At 40.3% G+C, this 19,215-nt stretch overlaps 1 protein-coding gene across 1 annotated transcript; it reads right to left on the reverse strand.

The window, feature by feature from the left end:
• Positions 1–268: 268 nt before the first annotated feature.
• On the reverse strand, positions 269–18,795 carry ush1c (Usher syndrome 1C). Its single transcript, XM_069162942.1, is given in 27 exon segments — positions 269–352; positions 1,280–1,406; positions 1,537–1,592; positions 1,784–1,893; positions 2,864–2,963; positions 3,072–3,125; positions 3,778–3,819; positions 5,572–5,700; positions 5,904–5,957; positions 6,431–6,652; positions 6,654–7,115; positions 7,436–7,552; positions 7,761–7,925; positions 8,219–8,268; positions 8,935–9,092; positions 9,180–9,245; positions 10,446–10,588; positions 12,283–12,339; positions 12,847–12,906; positions 12,993–13,181; positions 13,277–13,334; positions 13,428–13,452; positions 13,574–13,682; positions 14,661–14,799; positions 14,898–15,041; positions 16,557–16,624; positions 18,713–18,795. Coding segments are annotated over 26 exon segments (2,907 nt in total). The 5' UTR covers positions 18,749–18,795; the 3' UTR covers positions 269–352; positions 1,280–1,312.
• Between the last annotated feature and the right edge of the window lie 420 nt (positions 18,796–19,215).

A 19,215-nucleotide genomic window follows, 5' to 3' on the forward strand; every position in this document is an offset into this window, starting at 1 on the left:
GAGCTGCAGGTGACCAGCGGAGGGGTGGGCGGAGATGGAGGTATGGACGACTTGTATATTCACACAGATCCACGCCCTTACTGAAGGTGTCGAGTTACAACTGAGCCACTTCAAGGCAGTGGAAAACTTTAAAATCTGTAATTTGAATGACTTTGATGGACTTTAATACATGATGGGAGGCTCAATCTCAAAGATCAACAAAATAACAAGACCATCTGTGGTTTGTTTGTTATCAAGTGAATGTGTGCTGCTGCAATTAAAAAGACTGAATCTTGAAGGAATCAAGACAAAAAAGCCTCTTCTCGTCATTCTGGTTTTCTTGGCAGGCTGTTGATGAGACTAGAAGAATGTCCTGCGGGAGAAGAGAGAAGAGTTGATCAATAACATGTAATTATATCAGATCTACTGTGAATTATTCATTCGTGTCAAACAAATGCAGTAAAAGCTGCTGGATTTAATCAAATGAACTACATTGGCAAAACATGTTTTCATTATTCTGTTCTTGCTTTAGTCACTGCACATCAGACAAGCACACATGCAGGTGGTTTACAGAAACACAAGATGATCAGAACCTAAAAATAATAGAACTTAAAACATATTTTCATGTCCTTTCTTTCCTGTTTGTGGCACAGGAAATACAAAACCTACTTCTTTGGCATTTGTTTAACTTTCACATCAACCAAAAACAACCCAGATCCAACAAATGAAGTTGCAGAACATGTAACAGTCCCGGTGAACAACATCAATCAGAACAACTGCTGAAGGCTGGGAGGAGTCCTACGCTGCTTTTACAAGTGGCCATGACCTGACATCATGGGACAATACCACAGAGGCCACACATTTACAGTGTTTATATATGGCTTAGTGGGTTGGGTTTGGCAGATATATGGTGGGACGGTTCACAGATCGCATTAGTTGTCACTGTCTTAACTCAAATAGCATGACTGCTATCGTGGAAGAGTGCAAATGTCGCTCTGGGGTCCAATTTAAACAGAAGAAACTGCATGTTGTATACAGTGTATACGATCACTGTCAAGTTAGCTTTTCATTGAAGTAGCCGAGGTGTAACAGTAAGAAATAAATCTTGACAGTTTGACGAAGACACAAACACTAAAACACTCGGCTCTCTTTGACTTCTGATTGGCAGGGAGACTGTCACATGTCCTCAAGAACAAAATTTTTTTTTAAAAATGGGGCTAAACATAAAACAAAATGCCACACCAAACATCCCCTCTGACGTGCAGGGAAGAAGAGGAGGTTTGAAGACTAGGTCGATTACCGGGACGTGGGTGAGGTGGGAGGAGAGGGAGGGCTAGTGCTGAAGTAGGTAGCCGTGTCTGTACAGTGTTGCACTGCCTTCAAACACCTTTCTGTTCACAGTGGGACTGACTGATGCTGACTTAGGGCTGGATAGACATGCGCACACACAGATACATGAGCCACAAGCCGTAAACTACTGAACCAACTTCATTACTTCATTAAATTGTTCGTTAGAAATGCTATATTTGAATAAATAATAATAACAGGAATGCTTACACTTCATCTTCATACTCTTTCGGAGGGGACACAGCAATCACAACATCGATCCAGTCCTGAGGGGGAAAAAAACCACTTTAATTTTGTATGTGACTGAACTCAAGCAGCTTAATCGAATCTACAATATGCACAAACATTCAGGGTTTAACTGTAATCAATAAAACATCCTGCTGTTGTGCCTACTAATGTGAATGATATCCATTTTAAAAAATGGAGCGTGGCATTTGATTTGAAATCGGACTCATACCCCTCCACCGTTCCAGGCTCGAGACAGAGAGTTTTGTCCCTCAGTCAGCGTAGCATCGATCAGGATCCTCCCATTCACAGCCATGAGTTCATCCCCGGGGACAATCCCACCTACACACACACAGCAGAGATGTTTAACTACCAAACACACTCAGAATGAAGGCAGTAATTGTGTAATAATTAATTATAAATATAGCCACATTCTGTACACAGTGTAAATATAGTGACTTATTTTGTATTCACAAAGCTTTTGGATTCCACAGATGAGTGATTTTTAGAAAAATTAATGTATTTATCATACAAATATTAATAATATTACATTTGAGCATTGAGATTTAAACAAACTTGCCAAATTAGGTGCGTACCGTTTTTTTTATATTTTGTATTTAGTTTAGCTTCCTTAATATAAATGATGTGAATGAATTATTTGAAATGCTTCAAAGCATAATTGGAAACTGAGTGTAAGGGAGACAACAAGAGTTTTGTGTGCAGACATTAACAATAAAAATAGAATTACTGTTTAGTGGCACACGAAAGGTCACGGCAAGAACCTTTTCGAAATGATTGTGTTACAGCCACAATGATAACAACCAAAGCACAGTCATGCATACAGCCACAGTGACAGCTGTGTCATCCCAAAGCTGCAGTCCCAATCAGAGCTACGATCTATCTCTGCAGCAGTCAGCCAGAGAGCTGGTGAACGACCTCCTTCAGTTTTGTCTCTTGGTGTTGTGACGCAGACTTGTGCCTGACAGCCACAGCTGAGTGTACACCACCTCTCGTTATAGTCAAAACCAGCAGTGGTCTACCATGATAAGGTACATGCTACTTTATTGTATTACAGCTAAGCCTTTCTGTATGAATCAGAGGACATGCAAAAGTTATGGTCAGGGAAAACAAAAGTAGTTTTCCCAAAGAAAATTCATACTTATTTATGTCTTGATAAATCACAGAAAGACACTAAAATATAATTTCTTATATTTATCCAACTGAATAAATTCTGCTGCAATGTAAATGCAATGTTTCTTGCATTTCAAGTTGTCATGTGGTTAAGGCATTCAAATAAAAAAAATGAACCGACCGTGCTCATCGGCAGAGCCACCATCATACACTGAGGACACCACCAACTTTCCCAAAGGAGAGTCTGCTCCCCCCTCCAGAGCCAGGTCAAGCTGTCCAGCCTTCACAACAATAAACAAAAACATCATCGTTTAAGAATATCTTCCTTTGAAAGTAATCAGAGAGATGCCGCTCATCAATAAACTGAGTTATCTGAAGGATGTGACTACCTTTTTGATTCTCAGCAGTCTCACATCTCGCCCGGCGATCTGCTCCGATGAGAACTTGTAACACAAAAAATCATTGAAGATAAAAAAAAAAATTTAAAAAGCACAAAATAACTGTGGTTGCATAGTAAGTAGTAAAATAATAAATGGAGGTGGCAAAATGAAGAATGATTCCCTTCTCTCTGAAAATGTGTCGCGCCATACTAAGGAGTTATAAACCTTGGATGGTATGTATGAAGTCAGAAATAGTTTACACTTGTAAAGGTTTTGTAGGACTTTAAGAAAACAATCAGGCAATCTCTATTATTCATACTGGAGCCATTTCATTAAACTTGATTTACTGCATTTAATCCATTAGCTAGCTACCACAAGTTAACATGTTTAGAAATTGAAAAAGTCAAGTCTAGCTAACTTGCATGCTAAACTCAGGCAGGTGATACTGTTATAGAGATATTCTATTGTGATATGACTGTAAATTGTTGCAGCATTGGCAGTTTTAGTGCATCTATTCTGTAACATAATTCGCAGACACTGCTGTAGTAATAGGTTCAAAACTTTTATGTAATTTTGGGAAATATTAGCTATTTAATGAACTGATCCTCGTGTAGTAACAGACACAAAATGTTTCTATTAACTGTCACTTTCATTTTTAAACTGCCCCTTATTCACTGCAGTTTATGTGGTGCTAACAAGACCAGGCATACAATACCATGGAGTAGGGATCAAAGTCTTCCACGTATTTCTGAAATCCCTAAAAGAGAATCAACATGCAGTTCATTAAATGTGATCAATATTTCAACAAAAAGTTGATAAACAGAACATCTCTGTGAACATGAGCTGAAACAAGTCACTGCATGAAGTGCTGGTCAGATTTCCTTTGACAATCAGTAAAGGTGAACCATGGAGACGCTCACAGTCATTAATTCAAAAAGCACAGTGGCTGTTAAAGCCTCACATTAATTTAGTATTGACGAGAATATTTCACAGTAACATGAGGACATGCTGAAAATCATCCCTAGTAACGCAAAAGACGACGGCTATTTAATTTCATGGGACGGAAACAGAACCCAGCCCTTAGAGAAAAGACATCCCATTAATTCAGCTATAATGACTCCGAGAGACATTTTTCCTCCTGCAGAATAAACACACATTAATCTCACAGTTCATTTCCTCTGGTTACGCAAATGCTCCAAGTTATGACATAAAAAAACAACAACTTTGTAATATAAGTTTTTTTTCTTTGCTGTGGCTGGAGCCAGCAGCTGAAATCAGAACAAACAATCTTACTGATGTGATATTTGTAATAATAGATAAATCTACTTGCACAGATCTTCTCTGTCTCTAAGCAAAGTGAATGTGAAAAGGTGAAACGACCACCTCCTTTCTTGTAGCACACTGCTAGCCTTTATGGGACAGTCTCTATGTCAAGCCATCTGTTGCCAGTGATAAATTAAAAGCAACCACTGCCGTAAAACCAAAGCAATGTGACATACATTCCCAAGCTGCATGTTCACAATACTATTGCCTGCTCCAAATCAAGAAAAACATAGTCATGCTTGAGCTACACACAACTGGATCACAAGGCAGCATTGCAGCCAACAGAGAGGTTGCATCATTAAAAAAAAAAAGAGGAGAAAAATCCCTGAGGTTCCAGTAAACCATGAAAAAACCTGATGTGTGAGCATAGAGACAAAAAACAAAAACAAAAGAAAACCAGGAGAAAAGCACTCAGGTCTAACAGGGGGTGATGGGAGAGGTGTGGGTTACTTGTCGTTTGTTGTTTGATTTAAAAGATGAGTTGAAAGGCACCATCCGTTTCAACATTTCTGGAGGCTGAAACACAAGACCAGGTAACCACTACATGAAAATAAAACAAGGACAACCATCACTTCTGTGCTTGAACTGCTTTCTATACATTTTAATGAGTGACTTTAGAGCCGTGTGTAACTGCCCTGCTCTCTGGTTCAGAGTTTGAAGTCTGTCTGACTTTTCACCAAATCACAGCGATGACCAATGGGTCTCAAAATAAGCTACAGTGCTTGTGTTAATCCGAATGAAGAAATTAGAAATGTGTATGTAGGAATATTGACCACCGGCTGCCGTACTCATACAATCGAGGTAAAACATGTCAGGGGAAAAGTGAATGATTTATTGCATCTCCTGCTGCAGCTGCTATTGTTAGAATGTTTTTCAGTATGGTGTTTCATGTCCAGCTACACAGGTAGAAATATGTGGGTGTACTGGGTCCTCAGGTGTCTGATTAAAGTGAGGCAGAAGGTTACTGGAAAAGAAGGCTGACCAGCCAAACATAAGTGCCATTAAAGTTTCTGTGAAAAAGCTGGAGAGTCTTCAAAATTCCCACAGACTTGAAAATGAGGCAGGAATTAATACTTCAGTCAGCTGATGGCACGCTGTGTCAGTTTTCTGAATGCTTTATGACCCTATTAAATTTGATGCAGGTTTCTGCAGGAGGGGGATAACTGCAGGGTGGTGTGTTTCATACCAGGCCATCAGAACGCAGTGCAGGTCTGTGTGGATCTGGTCGGTGGGTCTGCGACTGGGGCAGCATGACGGGCTTTGACATGACAGGGGTCATCTGACGCCGCTGGTTGGGGGGACTGGGAGCTAGTTGCTATTGGTGAAAGATCACGTTTCCAAGCAATAGCTGAGTTAAGGTTTGCATTTAAATATATGGTCATTAACTCAACTCATTTTACAGCGAAAGTCTCTTCTTTTAGGATTGTAAAAATTTGTGAAGCTCATCCTTGGGACAAAAATAAGAAACACAAGGGACAATTGCAAAAGCCGACATGATTTTTACAGGAAGAGACTCACCAGGGTGCCGCTTGAAGAAGAAATACGACTGGCATGGGAAGTATTTCTCATCACCTGCACCACAGTGAAATGCAATGAATTTTTCAGCCCTCTGGCACAAACAGAAAGCACTGTGGGAATATCAGTGCAACACACAGCCTGATCCACTCTCACTCTCTCAGATATATCAGAGCATAGCTGATATTTCAAACGAACGCGAGCAAACACATTGATTTTTTTTAAATACTACCAGTGCACACCATTCAACAAGCCTGTCAGTATAACAAACCACACACCTACAAATATACAACTAACTGCCCAGTTCAGTAATGTAAACATAATGAATTGCTCTCTCTTCATGCATAAAACATCCCAAAAAACACAACATGCCCACACAGCTAAGCATAAAAGAGAGGTTAATTAAGCTGCTGGAAATGTCTGCTTTTCTTCAGAAAATCAACACTCCAAAAGTAAAAAAAACAAAACAGACTCATAAGTTGGAAAAGCAGGCCTAAACGTATCATGTTTCTCACATGAGGAGCTCTAACCTTTGGACTGGAGGGGTAGGACATTTCACTGGTGTTAGATGAGTAAATCCCTCCTCTGGGGAGATATCCGCCCGCCTCCCACTCGCTCCTGTGCTCTGGAGGACTGGGAGGATGCTGGAAGTGATGGTGTTGATGCTGGCGGTACCCACTGAGGGTGCCCATTCTGTCTTCAGAGTGCTGTGGCGGTGGTGGCGGAGGGGGAGGCGGCGGAGGAGGAGGGGGGTGGCGGTGGCGGAGGAGGCCGTGGAGCCGGCTGAGGGGACGATGGTGGCCACGACGCTTGAGGGGGGGGAGGGTAGTGGGAGGAAGGTGGGTGAGGGGGTTGTGAAGGGTGGGGCTGTGGGTGAGGAGGCCTTCGCCCCTTGTTGGTCAAAGTAGTTGTGGTGGAGGGAGGTTTCCTGGCACCGGGTGGAGAAGGAGGCCGGCGCTGTGGAGACACTCGAGAGGAAGGAGGGGGGTAGTTGGGGATGGTGGGGTGCAGTTTTGGTGAGGGTGGAGGTAGAGGTAAGGGAGGCGGAGGCTGGCTAGTGCTGGGCTGGGTGGGGGCTAGTCTCTTCAGAGGGCCCCTCAGGCTCTGGTCCACCTCGTCCAGGTTAATGTCATCCAGATCAGTAGTGGCCAGGTGGAAGCCGCCAGCGAAACGCTTCACCTTCGGCTCAGAGGCCGGAGAGCGTGGCGGGGAGAGCTTTAAGTCACAATGAGACAACACATATTTCACCTAACGTCTTTATCCTCCTTTTGACCTATTAACATTTTTGAAGTTCTAATTTCTGTCTGTACTATTCTTATGATTTCAGTTGCTGAAACATGATTTAACTGTTTTTGCAGGAGCATCAACAAATACGCTCACATGTTGAGAAGTTGCCCTATCATTGTATAATTTAGCTACTCGTGTCCTTTTAACAATAAAAAAAAAAAAAAAAAATGGCACATGACAAACAGTATAATGTTGTTGAAGAGCTCTGAGTGTGGAGAAGTTCTGACAGAGCAGGTCTCACTCTGTACCTCTGGGGATTCGTTCTCCACACATGAGATCTGCTCCAACCGAGTCTGACAAAGACGCTCCACCCAGTGTTGCACTTTCTCAGACTCCTCTAGGTCTTCCCTCTCCGTCTCTGAAACCTGGTACAGAGGCAGAGCCAGGCAGCATCAGACGACAGGAGTCAGTCCCTCACACGCTCACATGCTCAGCTTTCATATAACCGAGGCATACAAAAGCGCTGCACTGGAAAAACTGCGAGCCACATAAATAAATTACATAGTTTAATCGACTTTTAAACTGTCCAATATACAGTAAATCTGCTTGAATTTGATCCCTCTCTTTTCATACCTCCTGAACCAGACGGTTGATCTTAAGTTGCTTCTCTCGTTCATACATCTCTTCTTTCTCTTTGGCGAGTTTCAGCTCAAACTCCATCTCCTTCTTGCTTTTCCTCTGCTCCTGCAGCGTGTCTGTGTTGGACACTTTCTTCTTTTTCTTCTTCTTCTCTCCTTTCTGAGGTGTCATCAATACGTCAATAATAAAACGCAGGGGACAGACAAACGTGCCAATCCAAACCACACAGCATGACATACAAACACAGCTAGTGACACCGCACCGTGTATGACTGATAAAGACCCAGCAAACAGTTGTCGTGTAGAAAGGAACAAAAGTTCAAACTTTAAAAATGTAACTGCCATTTTAGCATGATGGCACAAGGACTGGTAAAAAAAAACAAAAAACAAAAAAACTTTCCTTTGTAGCCAGAACTCTCACAGCAAACTGAACTCACACACAACTGGCAGTACCTTTCGTATTGATGGCAGCTTCCCTTCATATCGATAAAACCAGCCAAATGCTAAGGATAGATATGAACACAAGGTCACTCTCACAAATATCAATACATTAAAACCAAAAATTAGCCACAGTGACAGCAAACCTCCATGCAGTATATCCTCCACACCATTAAGAGCTACAACACAGCACTCAGAGAGAAACATGAATAATGCATTCAGGCACTCTGAGAAAAAGCTACAACACATTTAAGACCTGAAGATTCAAACTGCTTTTTAAGTGGTGGGGGGGAAAAAAGCTGAAATTACGAGTGTCATTAACTTTCATCAAGGAAAAATAAAAAAACAAGTTAAATAACTAACATAGTAATTGAAAGAAACGGTCTCCCATGGCTACACTTCGTTTGTCAAAGGAAATCTAGCACTTGTCTTGTCTCTGTGTACACGTGTTTCCACAGACATCCTCCTACAGTAGCTGTCACAACGACAGCTGAGGCTCCAGACTCACTTGTTTGTCCTGATCATCCTCCTCATCTCCCTCAGTGAAGGAGCTGGTTGCATCATCTTAGAAGAGAGGCCATAAGAAGCAGCACAGCACACAGCGAGAGCACGCAGAGAAACGGGGTAAATGAGGTGAAACACAGGAAACTTAATGGTTTCAGAGGAGAAGTGAGTTCAGTTGTAAACAGAGGATTCATGCAGTTCAGGAAGATCCTGTCCTGTGTCCTTACGTGAACTCTTGGCCTTTGGAGTCGGGCTGGTTTTAATCTCAGGTGCAGCAGGTGACGGACTCCTTGGAGTGCGGGGGCTCTTCGGGCTCTTGGGTCTGTCTTTATTACCCCAGTCCTCCTCCCAATCTCTGTTGTGTTTCCTCTCCGCAGCCGCAATCCTATAGAGGTGCAACATGTTTTATACATGTGAAAACAACATTAAATTCCCACTTTATTGCAATTAAAAACTAATATTTGTGGTGTACTTGTCCATCTCCATCTTGTAGCGCTCCTCTTCCTCTGCAGTTTTCTGAGAGATCTCCATCTTTCTCCTGTTGACCACATCGAAAAATACACAGGTCTCAGCACAAAACAACAGGGCTATAAATACAGGATATATGACTTTAATCCTGTTTATGGCTGCTACTGAGTGTCAACTCTGAGACACATGAAATGCAGTCACATGATTTATCCCAAGATGCTGTTGGCATCAAAGCACTGATAAAATGGAGCGTGCCCTCTGAATTTATGAGCACCTGACAAATCTACAAGTGATTTTGTAAAATGAACATACAGTAAATGTATAGGTTACGGTGATGTAACTACAAAGCAACACAAGCTAAGGTCCTTGTTCAGATGTAAAATCATTACCCATATTTCTTTGTATCTGATATATGTAGATACGCATGTTTTCAAAACGCATGCCTGGTTTCCTCGTAAATAGTTTTTGTATCGATCTGGACGCATTTCCGATTTCTGAATCTCATTTGCTTCACAAAGGAAAATGAAAGAAAATGTAAATACAGAATTTTTAACTGACAGTGATTCAGGAGGCTGGATGCAGAGGAGGCTGCACAAATATTTCTGGAAAACATCAGGTGAATGCGAGTCATCAACTTTGTTATCACGTGATGGATTATTGGACCCAGTTGTTGCTTCAATTTGTAAATGTTTCTGAGGGCAGATTGAGTTCAGCTGCGTCTGACACCAACGCTCTCTGATCAATAAAAAAAAAAAAATTGTCTTCCAGCTGAAAATGAATAAAAGCTACAGAGCGTCATTTGTGTACAGTTGTGGCTAGTTGTAGTTGCAGCTCATTGACTTTTGAATATTTTGAAAATAACTTGCACAAACACTTAATGCTTTTCCATTCATAAATTAAAAAGGAACAGCACGTTCATATTTGGAGGCCTCATGTTAATGTCTGTTTTCTGCAAAATATTCACCACATGCATAATAATTGTAACAGTTGATTATATAGTGCTTTAAATGAATAAATGATCTTTTGATTCATATTATTGGGACTTTCTCTGTTGTGATTTAAAGGTAAAGTGCCAACATCTTTTTGAACTGAGTCAGATCAAAGTAGTTTATATAAAGTGAAAGAGACAATAATCCTGCCAACTAGCATGGAGTCAGCATCTTGTATAATAAAACAGACCATGTAACTCCCACATTTCACCCCCCACAGTGAAGAATATCTGCACTGCGTCAACACAAAGTTAATTAGAGGTTTTGTGCTGTTCACTTACTGTCTCTCCAACTCCTGCTGCTCTTTTAAGATTTTGTTGGTCTCCAGTGCCACCCTCTTCTGGTGCATCAGCTCCTGCCGATCCAGCTCCCTTTGGGCCTCCACTGCAAGACGTTCCTCATCTGTCATAAACAACTCGGTACCCTGAAAGAGGGACGACAGCCGGGGACGATAATCAGGGAAAGACATCAGTCCTCAAACGTCTTGGCTGTCATTTAGACACAATGCAATGCAAAATGCCTACTGGAATTGAAATATATTCAAAATATTAAATGAAAGGACACATCTCAAAGAAATCCGACTTTTTGCACAAAGGACTGACGTGGTCACTGCCACGCGTTAGCTTAAATCTGATTGCTGACCTAGAAATAGTCCAGAATCTTGAAGTTTTATGCTTCACTTTACATGTAAGAACCTCTCGTGTTTTTAAAGGTTTCTTAATCCTTAAATTTTGAAAATGTGGCAGAATTATGATGTGGTCCCAGAGTTTTGGACCCACTGTACAGTATATGTAGGCACAAAAACATATAAGATCGATACTATGACTACAAGAGCACTCGAAGAGCGTAGTCTTTCAGCAAGGCCCATCGTCCACTCTTCTACAATGCAAGTCTGCAATCGCAACCACTACATCTGTTTCCATCTATTTCCACTTTCAGAATGATTTCACAATACTCTCGTGCCCAGCTGAAGTCTCACATCGCAGCTGTTGTACCAATTCTCCCCAATGAAAACACTGTCTCAGAGTACTGCTGGAAGAGTGATTAATGGTACCCATGGAGATGGATTGTGATGTTTAGTGCTTGTACTTCTAGAATAGCCCAAGTTTTATAACTATTTACCTGTACTTTCCTTTACTAGATTGTAAGGTCCTATCTTGTGATGTTAATGAAAGTGAAAAATAACTCTTAGATTTGAAAACATAACCTCCTTGTTGGTGGTAAATATACTGTATATTATAGACTGTACTTTTTACTTTACTTTTCTTTATTCAGACATGTCCAAACAAAGACATACTTGCAGATAAATGCATCAGACAGGCACCTGGTAAGACAGTTAATAAGACGAGACAGCTTGTCTAAGTTACAGACACGGAGCAAACAACCTGCCAAGTGACTTGACTGATGATACATGTTGTTCCTGCAGTAGCTGGGCTGAGTCACAAACTAGGTAATGTGATGTCTTTAAAACAAATGGGCACATTATTCTTCGCAATGCAGGAATACAAACAGGAGGAGACAAATGTTTGTTTTCCTACATCGATGACAGATGATCCTTCAACTGTTTTCATTTGTCAGAATCACATTTTCTGTAGACGTTTCAAGGTAAAATGATCAAAATTTCAGGTTTCTCCTTATCTACATATTATTCAATAATGGCAAACCCAATAAACGCAACTATTCCATCCATTTCATGAGCAGCATTTTGTTTTGCCATCACCTCAATGGCAATATCATATCTTTAAAAGTCATGAAGCACTTTGTGAGTTCTCATATTTCACTCATATTTAATACGGAAGAAATGTCTTGGAAATCCCTTCAAATCCAAACACCTACATGGATGAAAACCACAGCAACATGTGTGCCACTTCATCTGGGTTATTATACAATCAAATTATATATAATTTATATAATCTATAATTACATAAGGAGATGAGTGTCTCATATGCAGATACAATCATGTGTACTTTGTCTTAAACTCTGTGGTGTTAAATGCTGTGTATTTGAGCGAATTAAAGTTACTGTATATGAGTTTTATGAGCAAAAAAATAATTTTATGAGGCGAGCTGCAAAAAAAGAGCATAAGTCAAATACTCGACGCAAAAAGAGAGTACTTACAGCTCCTGTCAGAACTGTGATGGTCAGACTCCTGCTGCTCTTCAGGACTTTTACAGCCTGAAAATACAATAACAGAAAAAAATCAAATAATGCTCTTAATATTTAAAATATATTTAATGAAAAAATTAAAGGCAAATACATTAACAATCTCTTAAAAGGACGGCACTCCAAGGTCTTCGTGATGAATGTACTGTGTGTATTTATCAGCGTGTAAATTATACCCAAATCCAGGCAAATATTGTTAAATACTGCAAGCTTTGTTTTCTCCATCAGCCACATGAAGGATTTTTGGCCAGTTAAACACTAATATGGCTGTGGTTCTGCAGCTCAGTGAGTTAAGCTGAGAACAAACACTGGCAGTGACGGGAGGCTTAATGTCTACAAGCATCAGGATCACAAAAGTAGATTTCCACATGGTGCTACATACTTGTAGCACCATGTGGAAATCTAGTTTTGTGATTCTGATGCTAAAACTATTTTTTTTTTTTTTTTTTTTTTAATTTTAATCTCTGATATTGAATTCAAGCTAACATTAATAAGAGTGGATAAATAATCACAATTCACCTCTTTGTGGTACATGTTGGTGAAATCCACACCGTTCACCTCCACAATCTGGTCTCCAACCTACACAGAGACACAGATGCAGGTCACATCAGGAAGGTTTATGAATGTAAACATGTGTTAGAGTCTATAATTGTTTTAGAAATCACCTGAAGTCCAACTTCTGCAGAAAGGGAGCCTGGCTTGACATTACTTAAGTAGATACCGGGTTTTTGGGTTGGACCGCTGGAGATGCTGATGCCCATCCCCTTAGAGCCCACAAGACTGAGGAAAACCTTCTTCTCCTTGATCTCCTTCCCTCCAATGGACGCCAATCCTGCCACGCTGCTTTTTTTCTCCTGGAGTGGTGCAGAGAGAAAGAATGAAATAACGGAAAATCAAAAGGTGGCTGTTAAACAAACGCAATGAAGAGAAAATAAAATCTGTCTCTCACCCCGGACTCAGACACAAACTGGTCGACAAACTGCCACTTGAGTGGTTCATCTGATGAGCTGAAGAGATTATAAAAAGCAATGAGAGTACAGTCACATCATTCTACTGCATGGCTTCAGACTTGACTGTTCACCAAACAGCAGAGATCTTACCTTTTCATTGGGATCATGCCCACATCTGCACAGAAGGACAAACATCAGTGCAAAATAAGCAACACAACTGATCTTAAACTATATTTATTCATTTTTATTTAGATGATCAATCATGCAACCACTGTTGGAAAGTAAGTTTGACGTACGCCGAACTTTGAGTGACACAGTCTTCTTTGTCTTGATGAGGCTGATGACCTCCTCGTGGATACAGGTGGAGATGGAGTACCCATTGATGCGCACAATCTCATCCCCAACCTATAAATCAACACAGGAGGGGATATTATTACTGTGGACACATTTTAATTCTACAATAGCAAGCCAGATTAAGTTACTGCTACTCCAACATTGACATCCCTGTCTGTTTAATATACTGTACACAATATGAACTGTGTCATCAGTTTCCTCCATAAACCTACTATTTATGTATTTATTGATCTATTTTATACACGTTTAAGTCATTTAAATGAGGCTCTTCTTAGTTCAAGTGATTTACAGTCAGATGTTTAGTTTATATGCCTCTGTCTCTTACACACTAAGCAGGGCTGGTTTTACAATCACACATTTGAAACTGAAAAAAGTAACTGTACTTGAAAATTCTGATTATAGCTTTTTGTTAAAATTTTGATTACTTTTGTAATTTTTCTAAACACCATGTGAGGTACATACATCAGGCCTTTGTCAGGGCCAAATAAACCCAGTATTGGGGCCCGAGGGCAAAAATGTGGGCTGGATTAAAGCATCAATCCAAACAAGAAAACATTCACTTTATCTTTCATGACAGAAGCAATCTCCAATGTGGAAGATAAATCTGGGTAAAGCAGGACTGTAAGTGACAGACATCCACGCTCTGAGACTTTAACAAACATGGTGCTTTACCCCACCTAGTGGATTCTAGTATGACTGACACTGAGACACAGTTCATGAAAAAAAATGAACACAACAATGGGTAACCAACAAATATACTAATACAAACAAATGAATGGAATACAATATACTAAAATATATACATATATATACACACATATACAATAAATGTGAATAAAAAATAGTGTTGTATACTTTATTAGGACTAGAACTGTCAAAGGTTAGTCTGCTTCTATAAGTACATCATTATTCTACATAATATTTAGTACTTTAACTCAAATCTGCATTTTGTGTTGTAAAAGTCTAAGAAAGATATGCACCGATAAAAAGGAATTAAAAAAAAAAAAATTACATATAACTCGTACATACCTGAAGGTCGACATTCCCGGCCTGTCCGTCTTTGATTATCTGTGATATATAAAGACCACAGCCAAACTCCAGCCCTCCTCGGACGCTTAGACCGAGGCCCTCACGATGTGTCCGATCCAAACGCACCTCTTTGAGCTTCCTGCACAATCATATAAAACAGCATGTGTGAGCTGCAGAAAATGTAGAAAGGGAAAGCTTTATAAAAAAAAGATTAATAAAATGCCTCGCTATACTCACCGTGACCTCTTAGGGGTGAGCAAGTCATACTCCACCTGGTGTTTGAGCGGAATGAGAGGCCGGATGGCGTCGAACAGCGGGAGGCGCTTTGGTTCGTTGATTACCAGCTTCAGGTCTCCAACCAGCACTGGCAAGTCCATCGACCTGAGAGAGCAAGAAGTGGAGAAATGTTAACAAGAAACAGGGTTAGTAGTGGGAATGTGTGCTGAAGATGAATTTATGCAGATTAAGGAAATAAAAAGGTTTTGATTCTACCTCATAAATAATAATATCATCTACAATGAAATAGAATTGAGAAAGAATCGCGCGACAACACCAGACAATATACTGAAATCCAATACAGCAACATTGGAAACTTGACCCTGAAACTTAGATTTGTTAACTGTCTGTACATTTATTTTCCGATTTTATTAGGTTTCTGATTATTATCTAATTTTGTAATCTCTACTATCGCCCAAGGATTCATTCACCCAAGATCACCACACTGTAGAGTTTAAGCTCCCGAAGGTGCTATTTTAGGGGCTTTTCTAACTCAATAACAATTTAGTTCTAGCAGAAATATAGTAGTACAAGTTATAATAATGGACCATAGAGGCTCTGTTCAGCCGCGATACACTACAACATGTCACACTCATGAGGGACAGTTTAAATAATCTAAATCAATGCAACAGAACAAGAGATGTCATTTTTTGTATATCCTACTTCCTTGTGGCTCCTACATTACCCATGATGACCCAACCAGTTTTAGAGGAGTGTAAGCAGAAGCTAAAAAGTGACACAATTTATTAGACTAATTCTGCAGCCATGAAAGGCTTTATCAGAGTTTTTTGGCAAACCAGTAGTACTCTCTGAGACCTGCCAACCTCCCATTTAATCTTCCATTTCTGTTTTAAACAGCAGTACAAGAAAATAAAACATAACATCTAAATGCTAATACAATTAAAGGAAGTAGAACAGCAATGAAAGCAGCAAAGTAAAAGCCACTGTATAAAATCTGTACACGTGGCCTGCTTGTTGAATTATTCATACGTGCCATTTTAGCCTCGTTTATAGGTTGAACATAAAAAGAGCTTTTGTTGATAACTGGCCAGGCTTGTCGGAGCACAGTGGAAACTGATCAGAGGCTTAACCAATGGGGCCACAGGGCTCTGTCTCTCTACAAAGATTAATTGAAACCTAGACCTCTAAGCCCCCCCACCCGTCTCCAATCCACCCATCTCCCGAGCCCTCTGAGGCCAGGCTGTTATCAGAAACCATGACGGAGAACAGAGTTTAAACTGGAAGTCTGTGAGCATTAAAACTGACTCGGACCAGACTAAAAGCTTCTGAAAATGTATTTTAAAAAAATGAGAGACATCAGCTGGTGAAAACACATCTGGGCATCATTTTACCTGCAGCTAACGAAGCAAAGGAAATAATACAACAAATACTTATAGTCAATGAGAAGCATTATTTCAGGATTTTACTGTCACTGGAAATACAGCAAAGGGTCACACGTCAACACACAGAGGCTTCACTATAACCCATTTTATCAGTTCCTGCACAAAGTGGAAGTTATTTAAGGAAACAATGTATTGGATCAACTTTTTAGTCATGGAGAAACATAACACACACACACACACACTGCAACCACGCTGAGCAGTGGCAGATGGTACTCACTGGTGATACATGCGGAGGACATCATATAGGTAATCCTTTTCTGCCTCATTTTCAATCAGCAACTCCACCTGCAAGACAACACAAACATCTGGTACCATCCTACTTCAGTCAGGCCTCTGACTGACACTGTATCTCTCTCCCGTGGTCCTGCCAACGCCACGGGGGCCGAGCCATCTGTGTGTGTGTGTGTGTGTGTGTGCGTGCGTGCGTGCGTGCGTGCGTGCGTGTGTGTGTGTGCGTGCGTGTGTGGGAGTCATACAAACCTGATGTCGGCTCAGATGTAGCAGGATAGTTTTGAGGAAACGTTTCGGCCAGTCGCTGATATAACACATTTCACTCTTTTTTTTAAATTTACCTCGTCTAAATGTGTCCCAAACTTAGCTGAGACCCTGACGCCAGACCAGAGTTGAGAGTCAGAGAGTGTATAGTTAAAGGTTTGGGACAGTGAGGCTCCCTGGACTAAAGCAGGTGTAAAGGGCTGCCCTAACCATCAAACCAATGGGAGGGAATAATGGCAGTAGAGCTGAGGAGAGGCTGTAATAGGAAGGTCAGCAGTGTCACCTTACATCTCAAACACAAACAGAGATGAACATTCACACCTAACGTTCACACACGCACGCACACACACACACGCACACACACACGCACACGCACACGCTCACACGCTCACACGCAATAATCTTTAAAAGCCTGAGATCAAAACTCTGAAAAATAAGTAGCATATAAACACATGTGCTCATGGATATTCAGATATTTCTGTATCATTTCATGTAGGGGTTAAAGTGAAGGCAGGCCAACAGGGTGTGTGCGACATAGTCTTTATGACCGTCATAAATATCTCAGGGCAGTGACACACAGTCAGTCCGATAAAGCTACACACAGACTTTGGCACCATAAACCAATACGGTTGGATATCACCCATCTGTCAGATACCCACTCTGAGAGGCAATGATTTAGAGATGAGTTTTGTTTTCACACTAACATTTCCTGTTACAACATACACAGAATGCAGACAAATCAGCCTTTAAACCGCATTTTGTACAATGGAGAAAAACAATAATCCAATTCTTTAGAACAAATTAGGACAGCAAAACTGACACACACATAAACAGAGGTTCAATGACCACGATAATGTCCCCAAAAGAAACAAAGCCCGATTGTGGCATGTCGTCCTCTCCTCCTCCAATTAAACCCGTAGATTGTCCCATCTCTTTCGCTCAACTGCTCATATCTGACTCATTATCTAATGCTAAATTGCCCTTTGTGAGGAGCTTACAGTATGGACCCTGCTTGCCTGCGTACAAGCTGCACATATGGCTGTGTGGTGATCCCTGCATGCTCTGGGGCTGAAAATGCCCCGGACATATCAGGTTCCCTTCCTCTGTTATTGTTACCTTATTTTCAGGACTAAACCTAATGCTGTAAATGTGCAAACACCAACCACAGATCAGGGTATAATTTTAATTTAATTCACTCCGTATCGTTGAGCCAAAACACATTTTTTTAGTTCTTATTGCTATTGATTGACTATAGTCACCTCAGTTGTGTAATGTTTATCTGGGGAAGAACAGGTACCAGCCATGGTAAAAACACAAGATCAATGCCCTATAGTATTTTCCCATTTTCAAACTTTAAAAGAAAATAGGAAGATCCGATGTAACCCAAAATTGTGGTCATGTAGTGACTAAGTGTCATCAAACACAGCAGGTGCCAGACTTATAAAATCAAAAAGATATGATATTCATTTAATCCAAGGCAATACAAGAGGAGCATTTATTTCAGGTGAATGAAAAAAACATTAATAGCAACTAATTTAGGTCTAAGAAAAGAATTGGCTCAACTAAAATATGTCTGTGTGTATCTCTTTTATATCTCCTTCATATGTAAATTAGTAATGAGTGATACTTAAAATCACTACAACACTATTTCTAAATTAGACTATATGTTTTATTTGGTCTTTAAAAAAAAGAAGTCTCTTAAAAACAATTTCCGAGTGATTTTAACTATGTTTTTGGTTTGGCTGTCGGGCAGGCCTGTGTCTGACCCACCGGGTAACAGACACCTGAGCCAGCGACGGAACGACCAGGTAGATAAAGAGCTTCATTTAACAGCTATTTATTCAATGTCGTAAGAGCAAAATGTTTTTATAACCTTACCTTGTGCCTAAATTCGCGAGCAACTTTCCGCTCCATCACTGAGACAGCAGAAAACGGACCGAAGTAAAGATCCAAGTGACAAGTTGACAGGACTTGACTGAGGTCAGTGCGTCAAGCTCGGAAAAACAGAACTTCCGGTTAGGATTTTGTTTTTATATATATTAAAACATGCATTAAATCAGTATGAAAGGTTTTTTTTCAATAGTGGGTGCGACAAATATTAACATTTAAAACAACATATTACTCTCTTACATATCATTTTATTTGTTATGTGCTTCATTTCAAACTCGAATGTTTAATTTAGGCTTTTATTTTGAAGGGTTGAGCGTTTAACTTTTGCTGATTCGTAAATCCGACTGAAATATCGACAATTGGTGCGGTAATAATTTTTTTTGTCTCCTTCTATGGTATACAGAATACAGTATTTATCCCAAATTTCATACAACTGACATTAAAAAAAAAAAAAAATTGTATTGTGTTATTTAACGACACTCCCAAAATCG

Source organism: Embiotoca jacksoni, unplaced genomic scaffold (assembly GCF_022577435.1).
Source record: "Embiotoca jacksoni isolate LCO1_2020_lvr unplaced genomic scaffold, fEmbJac1.0.p SCAF_3, whole genome shotgun sequence".
NCBI classification, from domain to species: domain Eukaryota; kingdom Metazoa; phylum Chordata; class Actinopteri; family Embiotocidae; genus Embiotoca; species Embiotoca jacksoni.